The sequence below is a fragment of the Bos grunniens genome, chromosome 29, assembly GCF_055505025.1.
Source record: "Bos grunniens cultivar Pamir isolate PY7600 chromosome 29, Bosgru_T2T1.0, whole genome shotgun sequence".
Classification (NCBI taxonomy): domain Eukaryota; kingdom Metazoa; phylum Chordata; class Mammalia; order Artiodactyla; family Bovidae; genus Bos; species Bos grunniens.
The window spans coordinates 2,920,167-2,943,016 of NC_141193.1; the positions used below are offsets into that span (position 1 = coordinate 2,920,167).

The 22,850-nt window shown below is 50.3% G+C and overlaps 1 protein-coding gene across 1 annotated transcript in view; it reads left to right on the forward strand.

Moving 5' to 3' along the window:
* The window catches only part of LOC147341716 (actin, alpha skeletal muscle 2-like), a 37,244-nt gene extending 14,998 nt beyond the window's left edge, over nt 1-22,246 (forward strand). Inside the window, exons 6-10 of the mRNA XM_086383289.1 lie at nt 4,135-4,219; nt 7,461-7,622; nt 10,567-10,755; nt 12,806-12,987; nt 21,978-22,246. Of these exons, the coding sequence (XP_086239415.1) occupies nt 4,135-4,219; nt 7,461-7,622; nt 10,567-10,755; nt 12,806-12,987; nt 21,978-22,121 (762 nt within the window). The 3' untranslated portion in view covers nt 22,122-22,246. The remainder of the gene's footprint in view (nt 1-4,134; nt 4,220-7,460; nt 7,623-10,566; nt 10,756-12,805; nt 12,988-21,977) is intronic.
* The last annotated feature ends 604 nt before the right edge of the window (nt 22,247-22,850 follow it).

The window sequence follows — 22,850 nt, forward strand, 5'->3', positions numbered from 1 at the left end:
TGGCAACCCACTCCAGTATTCTTGCTTGGAGAATCTCATGGACAGAGGAGCCTGGCGGGCCGCAGTCCATGGGGCTGCAAGAGTCAGCCACGACTGAGCGACTGAGCACAGCACTTAGCCCATGAACTTAATTGCCAGTCTCATCCAGAAACACCTTCAGACACACCCAGACCCATGTTTGACCCAATGTCTGGCCCCCCTGTGCCCAGGCAAGTTCACCAGCCTCGCACTAACTGCAGTGCCGGCCACAAGGCCTGGCTCGGGCACTTCCCCACCACCCCCAGGCCCGCTCCCTGCCCTTCTGCCACGACTGTCTCTGAGTTCACTCCCTAATTGTATCAGGATCCCAGCAGGAAACCAAAGGACGCCCACATGGGGTAGCATTGGTGAGAGTTTATTGAAGAGCCAACAGACATGGGTGAGCCCAAGTCTCAGAACAGGCACAGGAGAGGCTCAGGGCTCTGGGCTGGCGATGAGCTGACACACCCGCCGGGGCTGAGTGGGCAGCCGGAGGGCACGAGCAGCCAGAGGGGCCAGGAGGGAGGGGGCATGAGCAGCCAGAGGGGCCAGGAGGGAGGGGGCACGAGCAGCCAGAGGGGCCAGGAGGGAGGGGGCACCAGCAGCCAGAGGGGCCAGGAGGGAGGGCGTGGGGACGCCAGCGGCCCAGTGCCTTCTCCCACCTCCTCGTCTCCCCTTCGGGACCCCCACGGGCAGATCCCTGTGGGTCACCCCGGGCAGGGGACGTGGGAGTGCAGCCCAGGATGGAGCAGTGCTGAAGGGCAGGGGCTTCTGCAGACAAACCCGGGGCAGCCGGCCGTGGCGGCTGCACTGGGGCCCAGAATGCCCCCTCCCTGTGGACAGGGGGCTTCACACCTGCAGCTCTGCGCCAAGCTCCCCGTCCTGCCCCAGCCTTCCAGCCGGTCCTCTTCCTGCCTTTGGCCCTCCGTCCAGAAGCTGATACAACCGGGTCTCCTCCTGGAGACAAGCAGGCTGAGGACTGCGGGGCTGGTTCTTCTCCGAGAATAAATGTGTATCTGAAGAGGATTTCTGGGGGCCAGTTCCCAGGAGAGAAACCAGTGTGGGGTCAGCCCAGCACACAGGGAAGGGCGTGGGCTGGCATTGAGACCCCCAAGTGCTGGCCTCGTGACCTCGGGTGGGTGACTGGTCCTCTCGGTGTCCTGGTGCCCCCTCAGAGGATGATAACGGTATCATCCGGGGGCGCCATGGAAATGAGATGAGTTAACTCTGTGAAGCGCTTGTCCCAATGCTTAGCACCATCAAGCACTCACTAAATGCTGGTTCTTGTCCCTAGGCCTCTGTTTTCTCATCTATGAAATGGGAGCTTGACCTCAGGTTCCCTGAAGACCCTTCCAAGCTCTTGCCAGGCCAGGGGGAGTGGAGCTGGTTTTTTCTTGGTGTTTTTAAGGGGAAGGGTCTCTAGCTGAATCGTAAAAGCTGCCCTCCCACCTCCACTAGGATCCAAATTCCAGGGTCCAGTTGTGGGGGGAGCCCAAGAATGGCACAGACTCACAGGCTAATCTTCGTGCGGACGTGTGTTCTCACCTCTCGTGGTAAATCATCAAGCCCCCAGACCCTGCTCTGTAATAATCCCCTTAGAGGGTAGCACGCTCTGTGAGTCACACACTCAGTAGTGTGTGTTCCATGTATAATGCTGTTTAAAAAGGCTGTCTTGACCTGGCTTGGGGTCTTGGCTAGAGATGTATAATGCTGTTTAAAAAGGCTGTCTTGACCTGGCTTGGGGTCTTGGCTAGAGATGTATAATGCTGTTTAAAAAGGCTGTCTTGACCTGGCTTGGGGTCTTGGCTAGAGATGTGTAATGCTGTTTAAAAAGGCTGTCTTGACCTGGCTTGGGGTCTTGGCTAGAGGCTGGTTAATTTCCCTCTTGGGCAGCGGGTTAAGCCCACACCCCAACCCTCTGACTGTGGTCCTGTCACACACCCCAGGGCCCTATGCTGCTGCGTCGCTTCAGTCGTGTCCGACTCTGCGACGCCATAGACGGCAGCCCACCAGGCTCCCCCGTCCCTGGGATTCTCCAGGCAAGAACACCGGAGTGGGTTGCCATTTCCTTCTCCAATGCATGTAAGGGAAAAGTGAAAGTGAAGTCGCTCAGTGGTGTCCGACTCTTAGCGACCCCATGGACTACAGCCTACCAGGCTCCTCCATCCATGGGATTTTCCAGGCAAGAGTCCTGCAGTGCTATACACCTGCCCTAATTGCTTCAGAGCCGGATACGAGACCGTTAAGGTCTGCTTCTGTGCACAGGAGCCCATGACCTTAGCCAAACGAGCTGACCCAAAGGATCCCTTGCAACCTGGCAGACCACCCCGCAGGCCACCGGTGCTCTGTCCCCGACAGGTCCCGCTCACCCTGTTCCTGGTGTACTCCCGTCCCACCCCCACGGCGCAGCCTGGTGCTTGTCCCTGGTTTGGAGCTGCACGTGACGAAGTCTGCCTGCCATCCATCCGAGTGACACCACGGTGAGTCCCGCCATCAGAAGAACCGATACAATTTCCGTGCTGGGCCAGCGGTTAAAAATCCTCTTGCCAACGCAACCACAGGCTCAATGGGGACACAGCTTCGATCCCCGGTCCGAGAATATTCCACACGTCGTGGGGCAGCTAAGCCCGTTCACCACAGCTACTGAGCCCGTGTGCCTACAGCCCGGGCTCTGCAACAAGAGAAGCCACCGCCACGAAACTAGAGAGGAGCCCCCGCACCCAGACCACAGCCAGCGTGCAGCAAACCAGCCCAGCCAAAAAGAAAAGAGAAAAAACCAAAAGGAAAAGATTTAGGAAGGACTTGAGGGAACTTAAAAAAAAAAGAACCCGTAGTCCTGTGGACACAGTGTCACCATCTTGCAGGGAAATTGTTCACTCACCCCACCAGGGCCACAGAGGCGGTGCCCGGCGTGCTCTGCAGCCCGTGCCCCACTCCTGCCACCTGTTCCCTCACGTTCTTGCCCGCTGGGCGCTCATGTGGATGGGGTTGGGGGGATCCTACGTCACACCCATCAGGGGGCCGCCACCGTGGGCCATAAACACGAGGCTCTGCCTCCTCTGTGCGCTCCTTCTCCCCGTACATGGCACCCAGGAGAGATTTCCTGACCAAGCCATGTCTGGATTAAGTGCCTGGCCTGTTAGTTGACACACAATAGCCGTTAGCTTTCATTGCTCCATCGTGATGAAACAAGCGAGTTGTCCCAAGTCCAAGTGTCGGAATTTCGATGACGTCTGGAGACGGGAGGCCCTGGGACCTGGCCTTTGCTGTGGTGCTTGCACTGGGACACACCTCTCCTCCAGCAAAGAAACTATACAACACCAAAAATAGCTGCGTGCATGTGCACTGGGGACAAATTTCGGACCAAAAGATACAAAGAGACTGAAAAACTCAACTGCCACTTCTGAAGAGCTTGCAGCAAAAAAAAAAAAATAAAACTGACAGAAAGTGGGTAGTGCTGGCAGAAGCAGGGCCCTGCGGGTGCCCCCTGCCCTCAGCACCACGGAGGGGCGGGCAAGCCACCTACACCACTCCTCTGCTCACCCCTGGACATACCCTGAGCCTCCCCCGCGTAAGGACGCAGCTCATCCCCACCCAGGGGCAGCCAGGCACCTGCTGCTTGTTCTTGCCACGCCCCCTTCACAACAGGGACCCCGATCGAGCCTTGCCTGAATGTCTTGTCTGGCCTCTGATCGATTTCTACTGACTGGGGAAGGCCAGTACCCTGGTCGGCATGGGTCTGCCCACCCTCGGAGAGAGGAAAGAAGGGTGTACTCAGTGGAGGGACAGGCAATGGCTTCTCAGAAGCTTTGGCAGTCTGTGTTTTCCCCACCGTGAGGAAACGGTGGCTTACAAGGTGGCATGATGCCCTCTAGCAGGTCCTGAGACAGCACAGAAGGCGCTCACCCTTTGGTACCTGGGAAGGGTGTGGCCCGTTCTGTAGACGGGGAGACAGGGTGTCACAGAGGTCGTCAGGGCAGGGCTGGGATGAAGGGGGCATTCCTGACCCTGCTGTCTGGATCCCTCTGGGGGAGTCATGTTCCTCTGGCCAGAGGGACTCGTGTGCGCACGGAATTTAGGCAAACCGCCCCCTGACTGCTTCCACGCCTCTCGCAGATCCTGTTTGAGACCTTCAGTGTGCCTGCCTTATATTTAGCCAACCAAGGAGTCCTTTCTCTCTATGCTTCTGGCCACACCGCTGGTGAGTGGCCCCGAGGAAGCCCGCCCCTGGGACCCCAAGCCCACACCCAGCCCATCCCTCTGGCTGCCCACTCCCTTTCACCAAATAAGAAAAGAAAAGAAAAACGCATAAAAGCCACTTACGAGCCCTTTTCATCCCTCCTGGTTGAACTCCCGCCCGCCTCCTGCACTGAGCACTTTTTTCCTGAGCATCTTTACTGAGGTATGATTGGCATGTACTGAACTGCAGTGCGCACAGCTGGATACACCTTGAGGTGTGAATACACTCTGAACCCACCCCCAAGTCAAGAGGATGGACTTGTCCATCACCCCCAAACACTCCCCTCCCCCGCCACACGCTGCCTGCTCCGGGCGTCTGTCCCCACACGTGGGTCTACATCTTCTGCAGTTTCGTAGAAGTGTCATTATGCAGTGGGTACCCTTTCCTGTACAGCTTTTTACACTCAACGGGATTATCTGGAGACTCATTCGCGTTGTGGTTTGTATCAACGGTTCATCCCGTGCTGCTGCTGAGTAATGCTCCTTTGGGTGAATGCCCACACTTCATCCATTCACCCAGGAATGGCCATTTGGGATGTTTCCAGTTGGGGACCCTTATCGATAAACTTTCTGTGGACATTTGTATACAGGTGTCCATCTGTGTACATTTGCACGGACACTTGTTTTCATTTCATTTGGGCAAATACCTGGAAGGGAGGTGACTGTGCTATATGGTAGGTGGACGTTTAACTTTTTAAAAACTCGGCCAGGCTAGTTGCAGCGTGGTGTTCCGCGGGCCATTCTGTGTGGTCCCACACAGCTGTTGTGAGGCGCCTGGTTCCTCCAGGGCCCTTGATGGGGTCAATCTGTCATTTCTGCTTTTGAACAGGTGTGCAGCGGTATCTCATTGTGGTTTTAACTAGCATTTCCCTGAAGACCAATCAGATTGAACATTTTTCATGTGTTTATTTACCATCCGTAGATCTACTTCAAACTGTTCAATTTTGCCCAATTTTTTATTGAGTTGTTTATCTTTGAGCTTTATGAATTCTTTTTGTATTCTGGGTACAAGTCTTTTATCAGACAGAAGTTTTGCAACAAGAGTTGACTCATTGGAAAAGACTCCGATGCTGGGAGGGATTGGGGGCAGGAGGAGAAGGGGACGACAGAGGATGAGATGGCTGGATGGCATCACTGACTCGATGGACGTGAGTCTGAGTGAACTCTGGGAGTTGGTGATGGACAGGGAGGCCTGGCGTGCTGCGATTCATGGGATCACAAAGAGTCGGACACGACTGAGCGACTGATCTGATCTGATCTGATCTGATTCCCAGTTTATGACTTTTCACCCTCTTCAATGTGTATTTTGAAGAGCAGAAGCTTTTAACCTCAATGAAGATCAATTTATCAATTTAGTTTATGTGGATCTTATTTTCAGTGTCATATCTAAGAAATACACACTGAGCCCAAAAAGTTTTCTGCTGTTTTCTTCTAGAGACTTTGTCATTTAGTTTTCCATTTAGATCCATTTCAAATAAATTTTGTATATGGTATGAAGTATGAGTGAGGTTTTGTGTGTATGTGGAGGTCTCATCTTCTCCACAGTATTTGTTTAAAGACCATGCTTTCTTCACTGGATTGCCTTTGCCCGTTTTTTGAGAACCAGCTGTCTGTGTGTGGGGGTCTGTTTCTGTGTTCTCTGTCCTACTTCATCAGTCTATTCGTGTGTGCTAAGTCACTTCGGTTGTGTCTGATTGTCTGCGACCCCTTGGACTGTAGCCCGCCAGGCTCCTCTGTCCATTGGGTTTCCCAGGCAAGAATACTGGAGCGGGCTGCCATTCCTCCTCCAGATCTGTTTGTGTAGCTGTAGGATAATACTACATTCTCTTGATTACTGTAGCTCTGAAAGGGTGAGTCACTCAGTCATGTCTGACTCTTTGTGACCCTGTGGACTGTAGCCCGCCAGGCTCCTCTGTCCACGGAACTCTTCAGGGAAGAACACTGGAGTGGGTTGCCTTTTCCTAGCTTACGAAGTCTTAAAATAAGAACATGCTGGTGCCATGCCCTTGCCGTCGTTCAGTTGCTAAGTCATGTCGTACTCTTCGGGACCCTGTGCACTACAGCATGCCAGGATTCCCTGTCCTTCACTGTCTTCCATAGTTTGCTCAAACTTATGTCCATTGAGTTGGTGATGCCATCCAACCATCTCATCCTCTGTCATCCCCTTCTCTTTTCTTCTCCTCACTCTTTAGCAGCATCAGAGTCTTTTCCAGTGAGTTGGCTCTTATGATCAGGTGGCCAAAGTATTGGAACTTCAGCTTCAGCATCAGTCCTTCTAATGAATATTCAGGACTTATTTTCTTTAGGACTGACTGGTTTGATCTCCCTGCAGCCCAAGGGACTGCCAAGAGTCTTCTCCAACACCACAATTCAAAAGCATCAATTCTTAGGTGCTCAGCCTTCTTTATGGTCCAGCTCTCACATCCATACATGACTACTGGAAAAACCATAGCTTTGACTATACAGACCTTTGCCAGCAAAGTAATGTTTCTGCTTTTCAATACACTGTCTAAGTCTGTCATAGTTTTTCTTCCAAAGAGCAAACATCTTTTAATTTCATGGCCGCAGTCACCATCCACAATGATTTTGGAGCCCAAGAAAATTAAATCTGTCACTGTTTCCACTTTCCCCCATCTGTTTGTCATGAAGTGATAGAATCAGATGCCATGATGGTTGTGTTTTGAATGTTGAGTTTTAAGCCAGTTTTTTTCCTCTTTGACCCTCATCAAGGGGATTTTTAGTTCTACTTTGCTTTCTGTCTTTAGAATGGTATCATCTGCATATCTGAGGTTGTTGGTATTTCTCCCAGCATTCTTGATTCCAGCTTGTGATTTATCTAACCGGGCGTTTCACATGATGTACTCTGCAATAAGTTAATTAAGCCAGGAGACAATATACAGCCTTGAGATGGTCCACTGCAGAAGGGAATGGCAAACCCCGTGAACAGTTATGAAAAGCCTAACACCTGAACGTCTGATTTAATTAGAAAACCTGCAGACTTCCTCTCCAGCACATTCAGCCATTGGTCTGGCCCAGATCGGCACTATCCTAGCACACTCTCCTGCAGGGAAAGAAAGTTTTCTCCTCAGATCCCTTGTTTTCCCATCTGGTTATCTGCTCCTCTGCCATGTCTTCAAGCAGACTTGACAACTGATAAGCAATGCCCTGGACCTGACATGATGCCTGTGTGTTTTCTCACCCAGGAATGACAATCGAATCTGGAGAAGGAATGACATACTTTGTGCCCATCATTGACGGCTGCCCTTTGCATCAGTCGACCTTCCACATGGACATCGCAGGCCAAGACCTAACCTTGTACTTCCTGCATCTGCTGTCAGAAAGCGGGCATTCATTTGTGAGCACAGGTGGGACGTTGCTCCTCTCAGCCAGGTGGACCAGTCTTCGGGCCGTAATGGCCTCCTTAGCTTCCTGCACCCACAGCCCTCAATTTGTAAAGCAAAGGCTACTTTCTCATCATTCTAGCTCTAAAAAGCAATGCCATATGTGTTTAGGGACATTTAGTGCATTGATGATGGCAACAAGGATGATGGTGAAGATGAGGATATGATGGTGATGGAGGCGGTCATGCGGGTGTAATGGAGATGACGGTGGTGGTCATGATGATGGTGGTGGTGAAGGCGATGGTGATGGTGGTGAGGGGATGGTGACGCTGACGCTGATGAGCTAAGCTTTACAGAGCACTTACCCTGTGTAAGAGGGTACTTACTCCCTACTGGAGAAGGCAATGGCACCCCACTCCAGTACTCTTGCCTGGAAAATCCCATGGACAGAGGAGCCTGGTGGGCTGCAGTCCATGGGGTCTCGAAGAGTCAGACACGACTGAGCGACTTCACTTTCACTTTTCACTTTACCCTGTGAAAGGCACCAGGCTAAGGAAACAGTCCGCATACATTCTCTCACTGCTTTATGCTTCAATACCCTGAGTAGAAACAGTTACCTCCACTGCAAGAGGAATAGGTTTAGGAAAGTTAGATGACTCAACTTCCCATGACTCGTAGGTATAACTGCTGGGAAGGGAACCCAAGGACTCCGGACAGGGAGGTGCCTGTCCACTCTTCATCCACTTCCTGGACTAAGTCCCAGCCTGTAGACCCTACCTGACACCCGTTCCCAGCAAGCCTCTAACCCACCTTGCGGTTTCTGGTCTTCTCAGGCCAGAGGTCTATGTCCAAACCGTGTAAAGTACGGAACCCAGAAGAACAGTGGGTCAATTAGAGGAAAGCACGGGGCAGTGGTAAGGATCGGCTGGGATAGTCTCATACCTGTTACTGACACCTCACACTTAGCAAAGTCACATATGCATTATTTCATCTCATCCTTACAGCGATGCTATGAGGGATGATCAGTCCCACTCTTGAAGACAAGGAGAAGGGAAGGTTAAGAGGATAATGAGCTTGAAAGTGAAGTGAAAGTTGCTCAGTCGTGTCTAACTCTTTGCGACCTCATGGACTATACAGCCCATGGCATTCTGGCCATGAATACTGGAGTATTCCAGGGGAAGACCTTCCCCCGGGGGTCTTCCAAACCCAGTGATCAAACCCAGGTCTCCTGGATTGCAGGTGGATTATTTACTAGCTGAGCTACAAGGGAAGCCCAAGAATACTGGAGTGGGTAATCTATCCCTTCTCCAGAGGATCTTCCCAATCTAGGAATCAAACTAGGGTCTCCTTCATTGTGGGCAGATTCTTTACCAACTGAGCTATCAGGGAAGCTTGGCACTTGGTAAATGGCAGAGGTGGAAGAGGTAATTTGAACCTGTACTTGTCTCACCAAAGCCCAAACCAGGCAAAGAAGGGGAAACTGTAAGGTGTTACCCCGGAGGCAAGGAAAGAGAAGGGTGTGACCAACAGCATTAGTTGTTGGAGGGAAAGAAGTCAAGAAAAAGTCTGCTTTCAACTCTCACTTCTCCCACTTCCGCCATTACCAAGTGACGGATTCATCATCCTGGTTTAGGCAAAGTGACAAGGTAGAGGTCAGATGTCCATGGGCTGAAGGACCAGTGGGATTTCCAGGTGAGCAGGCGCAGGGAGAGCCCTCTGGCCCAATCTCAAAAGCGATGGTGGATGAAAAATAGAACTCTAACACCAGGAGATGTAGCTGAGTCTGAAACCTGTTGTCAGCAGTCCAGAAGGTGGGATGTTTCTGGAATAGGGGGCTTCCGTTGTCTTGGGCAGTTCTCCAGAGGAGGGGGCAGTTGTGAACTGTTCGGAGGCAATATTTGTAGCAGGTAAGGATGCGAGCACCATCACCTCCCAGATTAATAGATAATAAAATTGAACTTGATTATCCAGCCCCCCAAGCACACAGCATATAAAATGAAGACACTTCTCAAACATTTGCATTTTAGTTCGGAACATCCCCAGTCCACCCTTCTCAAGCACAGACCTGGCCCCAACACACGTTACAGATCAGCAGGCACTCGAGTGTTGTTGTCTAGTCACTAAGTCGTGTCCATTTCTTTGAGACTGCATGCACTGTAGCCCACAAGGCTCCTCTGTCCATGGGATTTCCCAGGAAAGAATACTGGAGTGGGTGGCCATTCCCTTCTCCAAAGAATCTTCCCAACCTAGGGATAGAACCTGAGTCTCCTGCGTTGCAGGAAAAATCTTTACACTGAGCTATGTGAAGTCCGGTACTAGAATATGAGATGAAAATAGAAATTGCCTCTGCAGTGGTTCTGTTGCAGGAAAGTGGACCCCTTCCAGGGCCCGAAACTGGGCTCTTGTCTAACACTCGGAAATGAATTGTCCGAGGAGACACATCTGCTGACAAAGCAAGAGATTTTATTGGGAAAGGGCGCCCGGGTGGAGAGCAGTAGGGTAAGGGAACCCAGGAGAACAGCTTTGCCACATGACTTGCAGTCTCGGGTTTTATGGTGATGGGATTAGTTTCTGGGTTGTCCTTAGCCAATCATTCTGACTCTGAGTCTTTCCTGGTGGTGCACGCCTTGTTCAGCCGAGATGGATGCTAGAGAGGACTCTGGGAAGTGGTCGGACAGGTGGTGTCTCCTTTTGACCTTTCCCGAACTCTTCTGGTTGGTGGAGGCTTATTAGTTCCCTGTTCCTTACCAGGACCTCCTGTCGTAAAACAGCTCATGCAAATGGTTACTGTGGTAACCAGGCCTGGTAGCCTGGCCAGGGTGGGCGTTTTCAATCGGTGTGCTTCCCCTAACAGTTCTGTCTGGTCCCCACACCTGCAAGGAGCTGAAGCTTTAGAAGGAGGCTCCTGGAGAAGCAAATCCTTTCGTGAACACAACTCACAGCCAGACCCTTTTTGTTTCTTCCACAGCTGACCGGGAGTGTGCACGGGACCTGAAAGAGAAAAATTGTTTTGTGGCTTTGGACTTTGAAAAAGAGAAGGCAGAAGCCAACTCTCCCTCCTACCCACAAAAGTGTCAGCTGCCTGACGGCCAGGAGATAGACCTTGGGAGAGAGAGGTTTTTCTGCCCTGAAGCGCTTTTCCAGCCAGACCTCATAGGTGAGTCCGTGGAGGGGGACAGACAGATGAGCACGTCGCAAGGCAGGAGATGGGTTGCCAGGAGGGCATTCTATTTTGAGTAGCAAATAATAGCAAGCTGACACCTCATTTCAAAAGGTCCCCTGATATCAACCGTCACTTGTTAAGCAGCAAAACACAGTTTACCACTATTTAAGAAATAGTCTCCAGGACTTCCTTGGTGGCTCAGCAGGTAAAGAATCCACTTGCCAATACAGGATCGATCCCTGGGTCGGGACGATCCCCTGGAGAAGGAAATGGCAACCCACTCCGGTATTCTTGCCTGGGAAATTCCATGAACAGGGGAGCCTGGTGGGCTACAGTCCATGGGGGTCACAAAAGAGTTGGACGTGACTTAGCAACTAAACAGCAGTTAACAACAACATACCCGTCATGTTGCTGACCATTTTAGCCTTCCCCAGATCTCACATTATTTCATCTTACAGATGAAGAGACCTACTAGAAAGTGTTAGCTCGTCCATCAGATGTGATGAGATACTGCCCTAGACAGCAAGTCTTTTTCATTATTTATTATTTATACTCCACCTACTTACAAAATACTTTAGAATATAGATTTGAGACAAAGCAAAGAAGCAAAACCCATGGAATTTGAAGGAAACTTTAAAAGTCTGGCTGATCTCGAGATTTTAAATGAAGGTTGAGCTGACAAAGCTCTCTGGCAGACATGGGAGAACAGGAAAAAAAAGTGATGAGTTATAAAATTCCCTTTGATTGGGAAAATGAAGTCTGCAAAGTAGTCAAGGAAAGCCAGCTCTTGCCTGAAATCAAAACTTAAAGATAACTGGTTACATTAATAAGGGACAAAGCGGAATAACAGAGATGTAAACCTCCCCAGAATTAGTACCTAGCAAGGACCCAGCGTTTTTATCTAGTACAGGTGAGCCGGGTTCTGTGTTCTCTGACACGTTGTGTAGGGGGTAAAGGTTTAAAACATGGCACATGCCTCCAGATATCAAGGGGAAATGAAGAAGCCGTTGGATGAAGTTTCACCTGCAGGATGAAAGTTCTCTTCCGGGTCTAGGTAGACTGCAGCTTTGCGGGCACAACCGTGACTTTGACGGTAGCTGCTGGTGCACACGTCTACACGGCTCCTGTGAATTCGACTTTTCGGTCCTTATCCCAGGGTCACACGTCGGTACCGTCACAGCTGAGGCCACAGTGATAGGCACCCGCCATCCCTCCCAGCACCTCACACTCTCAGACAGACGGGACCACAGCGCACACATCCTTTAGGTCTGGTCTCATTGCATCGGAGGCCATGTAGGCGAGGGCTGAGTCCGGAGAGGAAGGACCAGGATAATTCTGCAAGGCCACCGGAGCAAGAGCCTGCAGCTACTGAAGTCCTTTCGTAAGGCGATCAATGCCGACGCACTGAAAACGGGTAACTCACAGACAAACAGAGCAAACACAGACACCAAGGGGGCGGCGTGGGCTGGGAGATTGGGACTGACGTTTACACGCTGCTGACGCGCGTGTAAAGCAGACGACGCGTGGGAGCACGCTGCTGACGCGTGTGTAAAGCAGACGATGCGTGGGAGCCTGCGTACAGCTCAGAGAACTCCGTGCTCCTCGGTGACCTACATGGAACGGAAATCCAACAGAGAGGAGACGAATGTGTGCGTATAGCGGATTCACTTTGCTGAACAGCAGAGACGGACAAACACCATCGTAGAGAAACCATACCCAATAGAAATGAATCTAAAGAATTTTTAAAAATTAAAAATTAATAACTGTCGGTGACATTTCAATGCAAGGTCTTCCGGGTGAGCGAGGAGAATTGACGTGTACTTCTCCAGTCGTGAGTGGTGGGCCCCACGGCTGCGCTGGGCGTTCATGTACTTTGCTGTGTTGAACCTGTAAGGGCCTCACGGTCAGCGGTGCTGTTTGTCCACTGCACTCGAGCTGCCTGAGACTCGGGGGCCCCTGCGTCCCTGGTCCCTGCCAGGGAAGGGAGGAGCCCACGGGTGCAGCCATCCCCTAAGTCTCTTCCTTGTTCCGTCCGTCCTGGCAGAGCGGAACAATCTGGGCATTCACATTAAGGCCTTTGAGTGCATCAGCTCCTGCAACCCCGCCTTCTGGAAGATCCTTTTTGGCCACATCATCCTGTCGGGAGGTACGGGCACCTGCTCTGGCTTGAGGTCCCGGCTGCAGAAAGAAACATCCACCCTGGTCTCCCCGAAGATTAATGTGAAGGTACGCTTCCTACACCCACCCTCTGGGGCTCAGCGATTTATTCCACAGATGTTCCTGGAATGCCTCTGAGGTGCCAGGCGCTTGCAGAAGCCTCAGTTAACAGAAAGCGATGAAACTCCGGGAGCTTACATTCTAGTGTGTGGGGGCAGTGATGAGGACTAAGCAATATAGATCATATGTACGGAGGTAATATGCTGGGAAGGGCTATGAGGCTCAGGGTGGGGAGACAGAAAGGAAGAAGGGGAGAGAGGTCAGGGCAGGGGCACTCCTGGAAAGGCCGTGTTGAGTGAATACTTGAAGGAGGAGAGGGGAGCAGCTGGATATGTGGGGAAGAGCATTCAGGCCCAGGGAACAGCCCACACAGCGGCCCAGAGGCTGGTTTCTTAAGGAAATGCTGAGAAAGGTTGGCTGGGCTGAGAGAGGGAGCGGGGTAAACAGGGTCAGAGAAGCCACGCGAGACTTTACCGTGAGGGAGACTGGAAACCAGCAGGAGCTTTGGGTAGGGCTGTGACAACATCAGGCCAGGCTCTGGAGGGGCCAGGCTGCTGCACGGGGAGTGGGCTATGTGGCTGCAGCTGGGAGGTGATGCTGGGGTCCAGGTGAGGCATGCTGGTGGCTCGGGGTCAGCAGCACGGAGGGTGTGGGGAGGTGGCCAGATTTTGAGCTCACACTCAAGGCAAAGGCAGTAAGATTTTGGGGGAGACGTGAAGTAGTGGTGAGACAGAGGAACCCTGGGCGGGTCCTGAAGTTCTAGCCTGAACACTGGGGAGATGGAGACACTGTGGCAGAGATGGTCGAGGTCAGCAGAGGGGTAGTCAGGGGAAGTCTGAAGTGGTGCTTTGGACGCATCCACTTGGGATCTCTCCTCTCTGTCGGGGAGGAGAATTCAGGAGGGATTGAGCTCAGAGGTGGGAGGAGGCTGGGCTCCAGCTCCACACTGGAGACTTCATCAGAGGCGGGGTGCGTAGAGGCCGGGGCAGGGGTGCAGACAGGGTGCTGGGCCCAGCTCCACACGCAGCCCCCTCGGTCCATCGGGAGAGGCTGGAGGAACGGGGGTGCCCCCAGGAACCGGGGCTCCAGAGTGCAGGCAGGAAAGGACGAGAGTGGGCAGCCCTGCTGGTAGCAGAAAGCCGGACTAGAACTCCTGCCACATTGGCAGGTGGGGCAAGCTGACGACCAGCCCCTGGGGGCCTGGGATTCAGCATCTTTTGTCCGGTGAGACAGACCACCTGGAGGGCCTTTAAAGCCGATGTCTGGAGGGGACTTGAAGGACTTTTGCTGCAAAGAAGCACAGAAAAGCCGGGCAACAGCTGGGACGCAAGATCGGGAGTTTTGCGGTTGTGGTGGCGGTGGTTTTAAGACAGGAGAGCTACCTAACTGATCTGCAAGGAGAGGAAGCTGATGGTGCAGAGAGAGGTTGACGCAAAGGCTCCCCCCACTTCCCCCACCCCCACCCCCACTTCCCGGGTCCAGGTCTGCAAAAACCAGGTCGGCTTCCATGCACCTCGGGCTTTAGGAAGCCAGGGACCCTCCCCTGCTTGACCCTCCACCCCTGGCAGGGGGCTTCCTGCCATGCTCTCACCACCATGTAAATTTTACTTGTTTACTTTCAAATTCACAGCCTTTATTTTTTAAGAGCTGTCTTAGGTTTACAGGAAAACCGAAGAGAAAGCGAGTTCCCACTTATTCCTCCCTGTGCACCCAGTCGCCCCGTGAGCCTACCCGTTGTTTTCTTCTGGTGCATTGGTTACAGCCGATGAACCAACTGTTGTCAGCTGACGTCTGGAGTTGACGTTATGCTTCACCCCTGGTGTTGTGCGTCTGATGGGCTCTGAGGACTGTAGAAGGTCGTGCACCCGCAGACGCCCTGTCCTGTAGAGGACGTGATTCCACATTCTCGGTGGCTGTCACATGATAGTTCATGTTATAACGCCCTGGGCGCTGCCCACTGCTCCCCACCTCCCCCGTCCCCAAGCAACGATGGATGATTTTAATGTCTGCATAGATTTGCCTTTTCCAGAACACCATGTAGCTGGAATCAAGTTGTTGGAAGCTCGTGTGGTTGGAATCACAGAGCCTGTAGCCTTTTCACGTGGGCTTCTTTCTGACTCCATTTTCAAACCTTTTCTTTCTTTTTTCCCCCCTGTTTATAAAAGTAGTTCTGGAAGCAATGCTTACGCGCTGGGTTTTTTCTGCTTCTGTTAGGTCCATACCACTTCTGTCCTTTATTGTACCCATCTTCGCATGAAATGTTCCTTTGGTATTGAGAGGGTAACAGGCAGGAAGGCCAGGGGTCTCCAATGGAGGAAATAGGCTGCAAGTGTCAGACATTTTTTAATCTCTCTCTTAAGCTGCTGCTGCTGCTGCTAAGTCGCTTCAGTCATGTCCAACTCTGTGCAACCCCATAGATGGCAGCCCACCAGGCTCCCCCATCCCTGGGATTCTCCAGGCAAGAATACTGGGGTGGGTTGCCATTTCCTTCTCCAATGCATGAAAGTGGAAAGGGAAAGTGAAGTCGCTCAGTCGTATCCAACTCCTAGCAACCCCATGGACTGCAGCCCACCAGGCTCCTCCGTCCATGGGATTTTCCAGGCAAGAGTACTGGAGTGGGGTGCCATTGCCTTCTCTGCTCTCTTAAGCAGCAGGAGGAAACAAACCAGTTTACATTTCCCCGCCTTGTCTCTGCAAGTTTAAAAAGAGGTTTCTCTTAAAATTCTGTGTTGCCAGAAAGGCACCTGGCTCCACCTGAACTTAACCCCTCTCAAACCTTGAGCTAACCAAAGCCTTTTTCTTATGGAAATGTTTGTCTTAAGCTATGTTAATGTACTTATGCATTTACCCCAGACTCTGTCTTCAAGTAGGTTCCGCCTAAAGGCTCAGAACTGACTTGACAAACCAGTATGTTATACTCACACATTGTTCTCCTAATCTATGTTAGTGAAACTATGTATTTGTATGGAAATCTGCCTTTGATTGCATTTTATGGCCCAGGCTGACTCACCTGGTGCCAAGGGTCTCAAAATGCATCTTGTGGGTGAGGGGCCCAGTGCCATCCTCTGTTTTGAGACATTTCCTTTCTTTAATTAGCAGACTGCTAGTAGCATATTCAAAAGCAGAGACATTTCTTTGCCAACAAAGATCCGTCTAGTCAAGGCTATGGTTTTCCCTGTGGTCATGTATGGATGTGAGAGTTGGACTGTGAAGAAGGCTGAGTGCCGAAGAATTGATGCTTTTGAACTGTGGTGTTGGAGAAGACTCTTGAGAGTCCCTTGGACTGCAAGGAGATCCAACCAGTCCATTCTGAAGGAGATCAGCCCTGGGATTTCTTTGGAAGGAATGATGCTGAAGCTGAAACTCCAATACTTTGGCCACCTCATGCGAAGAGTTGACTCATTGGAAAAGACTCTGATGCTGGGAGGAATTGGGGGCAGGAGGAGAAGGGGACGACAGAGGATGAGATGGCTGGATGGCATCACTGACTCAATGGATGTGAGTCTGAGTGAATTCTGGGAGTTGGTGATGGACAGGGAGGCCTGGCGTGCTGCGATTCATGGGGTCGCAAAGAGTCGGACATGACTGAGCGACTGAACTGAACTGAACTGAGTAGCTATATAACACCAGCTAAAGATTAGCAGGGGGTACTCTTTCTGCCCCCTTCTGATGCCTATGTCAGAAGCTTTCTCTATCTCCTTTATACTTTAATTAGATTTTATTGCACAAAGGCGCTGAGCGATCAAGCCTCATCTCTAGCCCTGGATTGAATTATTCTCTTCCAGAGGCCAAGAATCCTGGCATCTTTCGTGGTTCAGCAACAACCTTTCAGTATCTCTAATTTTCTTGAAGAGATCTCTAGTTTTTCCCATTCTATTGTTTTCCTCTATTTCTTTGCATTGATCATTGAGGAAGGCTTTCTGATCTCTATTTGCTATTCTTTGGAACTTTGCATTCAAATGGGTATATCTTTCCTTTTCTCCTTTGACTTTAGCTTCTCTTCTTTTCTCAGCTATTTGTAAGGCCTCTTCAGACAACCATTTTGCATTTCTTTTTCTTGGAGATGGTCTTGATCACTGCCCCCTGCACAATGTCACAAACCTCTGTCCACAGTTCTTAAAGAGATGGGGATACCAGACCACCTGATGTGCCTCTGGAGAAATCTGTATGCAGGTCAAGAAGCAGCAGTTAGAACTGGACATGAAACAATGGACTGCTTCAAAATCGGGAAAGGAGTATGTCAAGGCTGTATATTGTCATCTATATTTAACTTATATGCAGAGTACATCACGTGAAATGCCACGCTAGATGGAGCTCAAGCTGGAATCAAGATTGCAGGGAGAAATATCAATAATATCAAATACACAGATGACACCACCCTTATGGAAGAAAGCAAGGAACTAAAGAGCCTCTTGATGAAAGTGAAAGAGGAGAGTGAAAAAGTTGGCTTAAAACTCAACATTCAGAAAACTAAGATCATGGCATCTGGTCCCATCACTTCATGGCAAATACATGGGGAAACAATGGAAACAGTGACAGACTTTATTTTGGGGGGGCTCCAAAATTACTGCAGATGGTGACTGCAGCCACGAAATTAAAAGATGCTTGCTCCTTGGAAGAAAAGCTGTGACCAACCTAGACATCTCTTTGCCCACAAAGGTTCATCTAGTCAAAGCTATGGTTTTTCCAGTAGTCATGTATGGATATGAGAGTTGGAAGCACATTAGAAGCAGAGACATCTCTTTGCCCACAAAGGTTCACCTAGTCAAAGCTATGGGTTTTCCAGTAGTCATGTATAGATATGAGAGTTGGACTGTAAAGAAAGCTGAGCGCCAAAGAATTGATGCTTTTGAACTGTGGTGTTGGAGAAGACTCTTGCGAGTCCCTTGGACTGTAAGGATATCAAACCAGTTCCATCCTAAAGGAAATCAGTACTGAATATTCATTGGAAGGACTGATGTTGAAGCTGAAACTCCAATACGTTGGCCACCTGATGCAAAGAAATGACTCATTTGAGAAGACCCTAATACTGGGAAAGATTGAAGGTGGGAGGAAGGATGACAAAGGATGAGATGGTTGGTTGGCATCACCAACTCAACGGACATAAGTTTGGGTAGGCTCCGGGAGTTAGTGAAGGACAGGGAAGCCTGGAGTGCTGCAGTCCCTGGGGTCACAAAGAGTCGGACATGACTGAGTGACTTAACTGAACTGATACACTGGGTTTGGAATTTCAGTCCCAATTTGTGCCATGAAGAAGCATCTTCCTATCTCTCCCTCTAATTGTAAGGAACCAGCTCAGCATGAGCTCAGGCTGGGTGGCTGGGGGTTGGAGGGATGGGGCCACCCATGTGCTCTTGGTTAAATAGGGGCCTTCTTCATCCCTCAGAGACTGAGGACCGAGGCTTGTCCCCCAAGCACAGCAGTGCTCCTTGCTCTGGGTGGTCTCTATGCCTCCTCCTCCAGAGCTATTGGGGCAACAGGGAAGACTCAGGAATTTCATGGAAAGGTAAATGGATTAGGTATTGTATAATCAATACAGGCCTCCCTTCCAAAGTCAGCAGCCCTCTTGTATATACATTATACGTAAAACTCCATTCAGTTCATTTCAGTTCAGTCGCTCAGTCATGTCCGACTCGTTGCGACCCCGTGCATCGCAGCACGCCAGGCCTCCCTGTCCATCACCAACTCCCGGCGATCACCCAAACTCATGTGCATTGAGTTGGTGATGCCACCCAGCCATCTCTTCCTCTGTTGTCCCCTTCTCCTCCTGCCCCGAATCCCCCCCAGCATCAAGGGCTTTTCCAATGAGTCAACTCTTTGCATGAGGTGGCCAAAGTATTGGAGTTTCAGCCTCAGCATCAGTCCTTCCAATGTACGCCCCGGACTGGTCTCCTTTAGGATGGACTACATTATTATACAAATCCATGTAATACTGGAAAATTAATCCCATCCCTTCCTTCTTAAGACTGGAACCCTCATCAGAAAATAGGATCCGCCAGGGCACACATTTATATTAAAGAACAGTGCCCTGCCTTTGCGCTTCCTAAGGCTGCCGTCTTCTTTATACAGTTTTGTATGATGCCACATAAATATACGTGATGTTGGAAAATCGTTACTGACCTGCTTCCTCGCCTCCCAAGGCTGCAGCCTCCTTCTACCATCTCACATGAGATGAGACATTTACATAAGTATTAGAAAGCTCTTATCCTTCACGGCTTCTCACTCTGAAGCCCTCTGCTCTCCTTGAGAATACATTTCCACTGCTCCTCCTCTTGACCCTCCGAATTCTTACCTGTGAAAACCTTGCATTAAACCAGGAAGTGAAAATGTTAGTAACTCAGTCATGTCCAACTGTTTGCCACCCCGTGGACTGTAGTCTGCCAGGCTCCTCTGTCCATGGGATTCTCCAGGCAAGAATACTAGAGTGGGTTTCCATTCCCTCCCTGGAGAATGGGATCTCCCCGACCCAGCATCAAACCCCAGTCTCCCACATTGCAGGCAGAATCTTTACCATCTGAGCCCCTGGGGAAAACCCTAAACCAGAAAGGAAGGCAAGCTTAGCCAGAATGGAAAACAAATGGAAATGTGTACGTCTCTCTGTGTTTCTTGACCACCATTGCAAAGAGCGCCCCTTACTCTGTCATGCACTGGCTTTGCCTACCAGCCTGTGGCTGGACTGAGGTTTGAACCAAACTCTCCCATCCCCACTTCTTCTGAGCCCTCAAGTTACCCCCCCAGCCCCCCACCCCGAAAACTTCTCCATATGAAGCTTGAAGACATCACCCTTTTTCTGTAACTTTATTAAAACTTAGCTCTGTCTCTGCCCAAGTTCTCTCCCATCTAGACATCTCTGGAAGAGAAGGGGATGTGGGTTCACCTTTAGTCATCAACAGAGCTCATTATATTGCCCCCTAAAGAACAGAAGGATGCTCTCCCTAAAACAGACTCATCCCCCTTCAGAGAACAGCTGGTTTCCATGGGGCCAACGTTTAAAATAATAGCTTCTCCTGACAACGTAAATCTTGCTATAACAATGTTTGTGTGCCGTGATTTCCTCTTATTTCTTTAGGAGAATTTTTTCCCCTTAGAATCCATTTCCAGATGGGTATTTCTTGAGCCAGAAATATATGCACTGGTAAGGCTTTTGGAACCTACGGCCAAGGTGCCCCTGAGAAAAGCAAGCCTCTAGTCCTGTCAACGCCAGGGAGACAGTGTCTCACCGACGTTGTTCCGTCAGCATCAGTTCAGTTCAGTTCAGTTCAATTGCTCAGTCGTGTCTGACTCTTTGCGACCCCATGGACTGCAGCACGCCAGGACTCCCTGTCCATCACCAACTCCTGGAGTTCACCCAAACTCATGTCCATTGAGTCGGTGATGCCATCCAGACATCTCATCCTCTGTCGTCCCCTTCTCTTCCTGCCCTCAATCTTTCCCAGCATCAGGGTCTTTTCAAATGAGTCAGCTCTTCGCATCAGGTGGCCAAAGTATTGGAGTTTCAGCCTCAAATCAGTCCTTCCAATGGGGTCCATCATTTTTAAAACTCTTTCCCAAGTGGGTAGATGAAAAATAACTGCTTTAATTTTGTTTCTTTAATGACTAATGAAGGTGAGTCTTTGGCAGGTTTCCTAGTTGTCTGTAGTTTTCTCTTTTTCTTTTTTTAAATTGAAGAACAGTTGTGTTCATTTCTGCTATTCACCAAAGTGATTAAGTGATACACATGGATTCATTTTTTAATGTTCTATCCATTATGGTTTATCTCAGGATATTGAATATAGTTCCCTGTGCTATATACCTTCTTGTTTGTCTTCTTTTATATTTTTGTAATCACTTATTCCAACCTTCTGGCCATTTTTTTCTGCTGGGGGCTTTGCTCTCTTTTGAATGAACAGACCTCATTTTGTGGACACCTCTGCCTGGTTTTGTTTGTTTGTTTACACAGGACATAGATGGGGCCTGTGGCTCATCCAGGGTGGCAGCTTATTGATGGAAAAAAAGTCAGAACACAGGGTCCCAGGCACCTGTGACCAGCTCTTTTCTCTGCCTGATGCCTGATCCTGAATGTGCTTCTTGTTTTTCTTTCCCCTTAAAATTTTAGCAGTTTTTCTTGTCTTAACCAATAGTAGCAGATGGTTTCCAAGCCAAGCATGGTTCTATGGCAATAGAGTCAGCAAGCTTCCCCATGACTGAATCTGATAACTCATCTTCCCTCATTCCCACTTCCAACTGGACCGTGGGTGTCTGAAATCCTCCTTCTAAATCCCTTTGCCCTGCAGTAGTGTTCACCTCGCTTTTTAGGAGAATAAACGTGTTGTACTATGACGTATCTAAGAGCCTTAAGGAAAGTCAGTGAACGTGTGAGGATGACGCCATCTGGCCTTGAGCAAGTGAACTGTCCTTCAGAGCCTCAGTGATGCCACCTGGCAAGTGGGTGTGAAGACGTTTACCTGCTCAATCCAGGGGTGACGTGACTTGGATAAGAAACACCACTATCTGCCACATGGGTGGCCAATGTCAGCGTAAACGTAAGAACAGAGCAAAAACCAGAGAAAGTCTTGGTGTGATGCCTCAGGCGGTAGATGAGATCTTCTCCATGTGGTCTGATTGCTTGGATTTTTTTTTTTTTTTTTTTTTTGCTTAGCTGTATTTTTTCTACAAAATAACGTGTGCCTTTTGCATAGTCTTAATATACACATCAAGTGTGTCATGCATTTTAGAGTGAATCCAAGAGTCAGCTGTGAGTCCTTGGTGTTCTTATTCCTTTTATCCTATAATTTTAAGCTACAAGCAGCGGGATGAGGGCCACGGAGCATCTTTAAAGGTTGGAATAGACTGTACTTGCTGGGGGGCCAGGGGGGAATGACTGCCTGTGAAGTTCGCTCAGGGATTGGCATTTTGATCCCCAGTTTGTTAGGATTTTGATCCAGGTTTCTCTCCCTCTCTCCCCTCTGACCCTCCCTCCTGCCTCACCCTCCTCCCTTCCCTCCTCCACCCCCGTGCAGGTGTCCACCTGTCCGTATTCCATGTATGGTGCGTGGGTAGGTGGCTCCATGCTGTGCTCGCTCTCCACCTTCAAGGACATGTGGGTCACCATAGAGGAATACAGGGAGATGGGCTTCTCCGTCGTCGGCAGGAGGACCCTCTGATTCGTGGCTGTCTGGACCACATCACCTGTCTCACCAGCTCCAGGCTGAATCTCAGCTTGACTGAACTGATCAGAGCTCACAACAAACTCAAATGTGGGCATGGCCTTTCCTCCCCCAGACTTCGATTAAAAGGGTCAATAAAGAACAGACAGCCTCTTTGAGCAAGGCTTGCAGCATTTTGGGAAATGCTCACAGGGCTGTCTCTGCATCAGAGCAGAGTAATGAGCGGAGGGGATCTCTGGCAACTGTGTATCTGTCAGTGTGGCTAAGCTGTGCTGAAGAAACAAACATCCCCCAAGACTCAGTGCCACAGAACAAAAGTCTGTTTCTCATCCGTGTTGCAAGTCCATTGAAGGTCCCAGGGACTCGCTCCTGCTTCACCCTCACCCCCGAATCAGGCTGACAGCTGACACCATCTGGAACATTGTCTTGCCCTGTGAGTGCACATATGGGCGCCCTGGAGGAACTTTCCCTGGCGGCAAAGGTACACGCGGCACATCTATCCACAATTAATTCTCCAGAGCAAGTCACATGGCCCCAGACCACCGTGGGGGCTGGGGAGGGCCCCCTGACATGAACTTGACCTCCAACGTGGCAGGAACAACATGGATGCTCTGGTTCCTGAAAGCACAGTTAAGTTCATGAAAGCATATCCTTCATGTATTTATTCCTCACTTATTCCACATGCTGCTGCTGCTGCTGCTAAGTCACTTCAGTCGTGTCCGACTC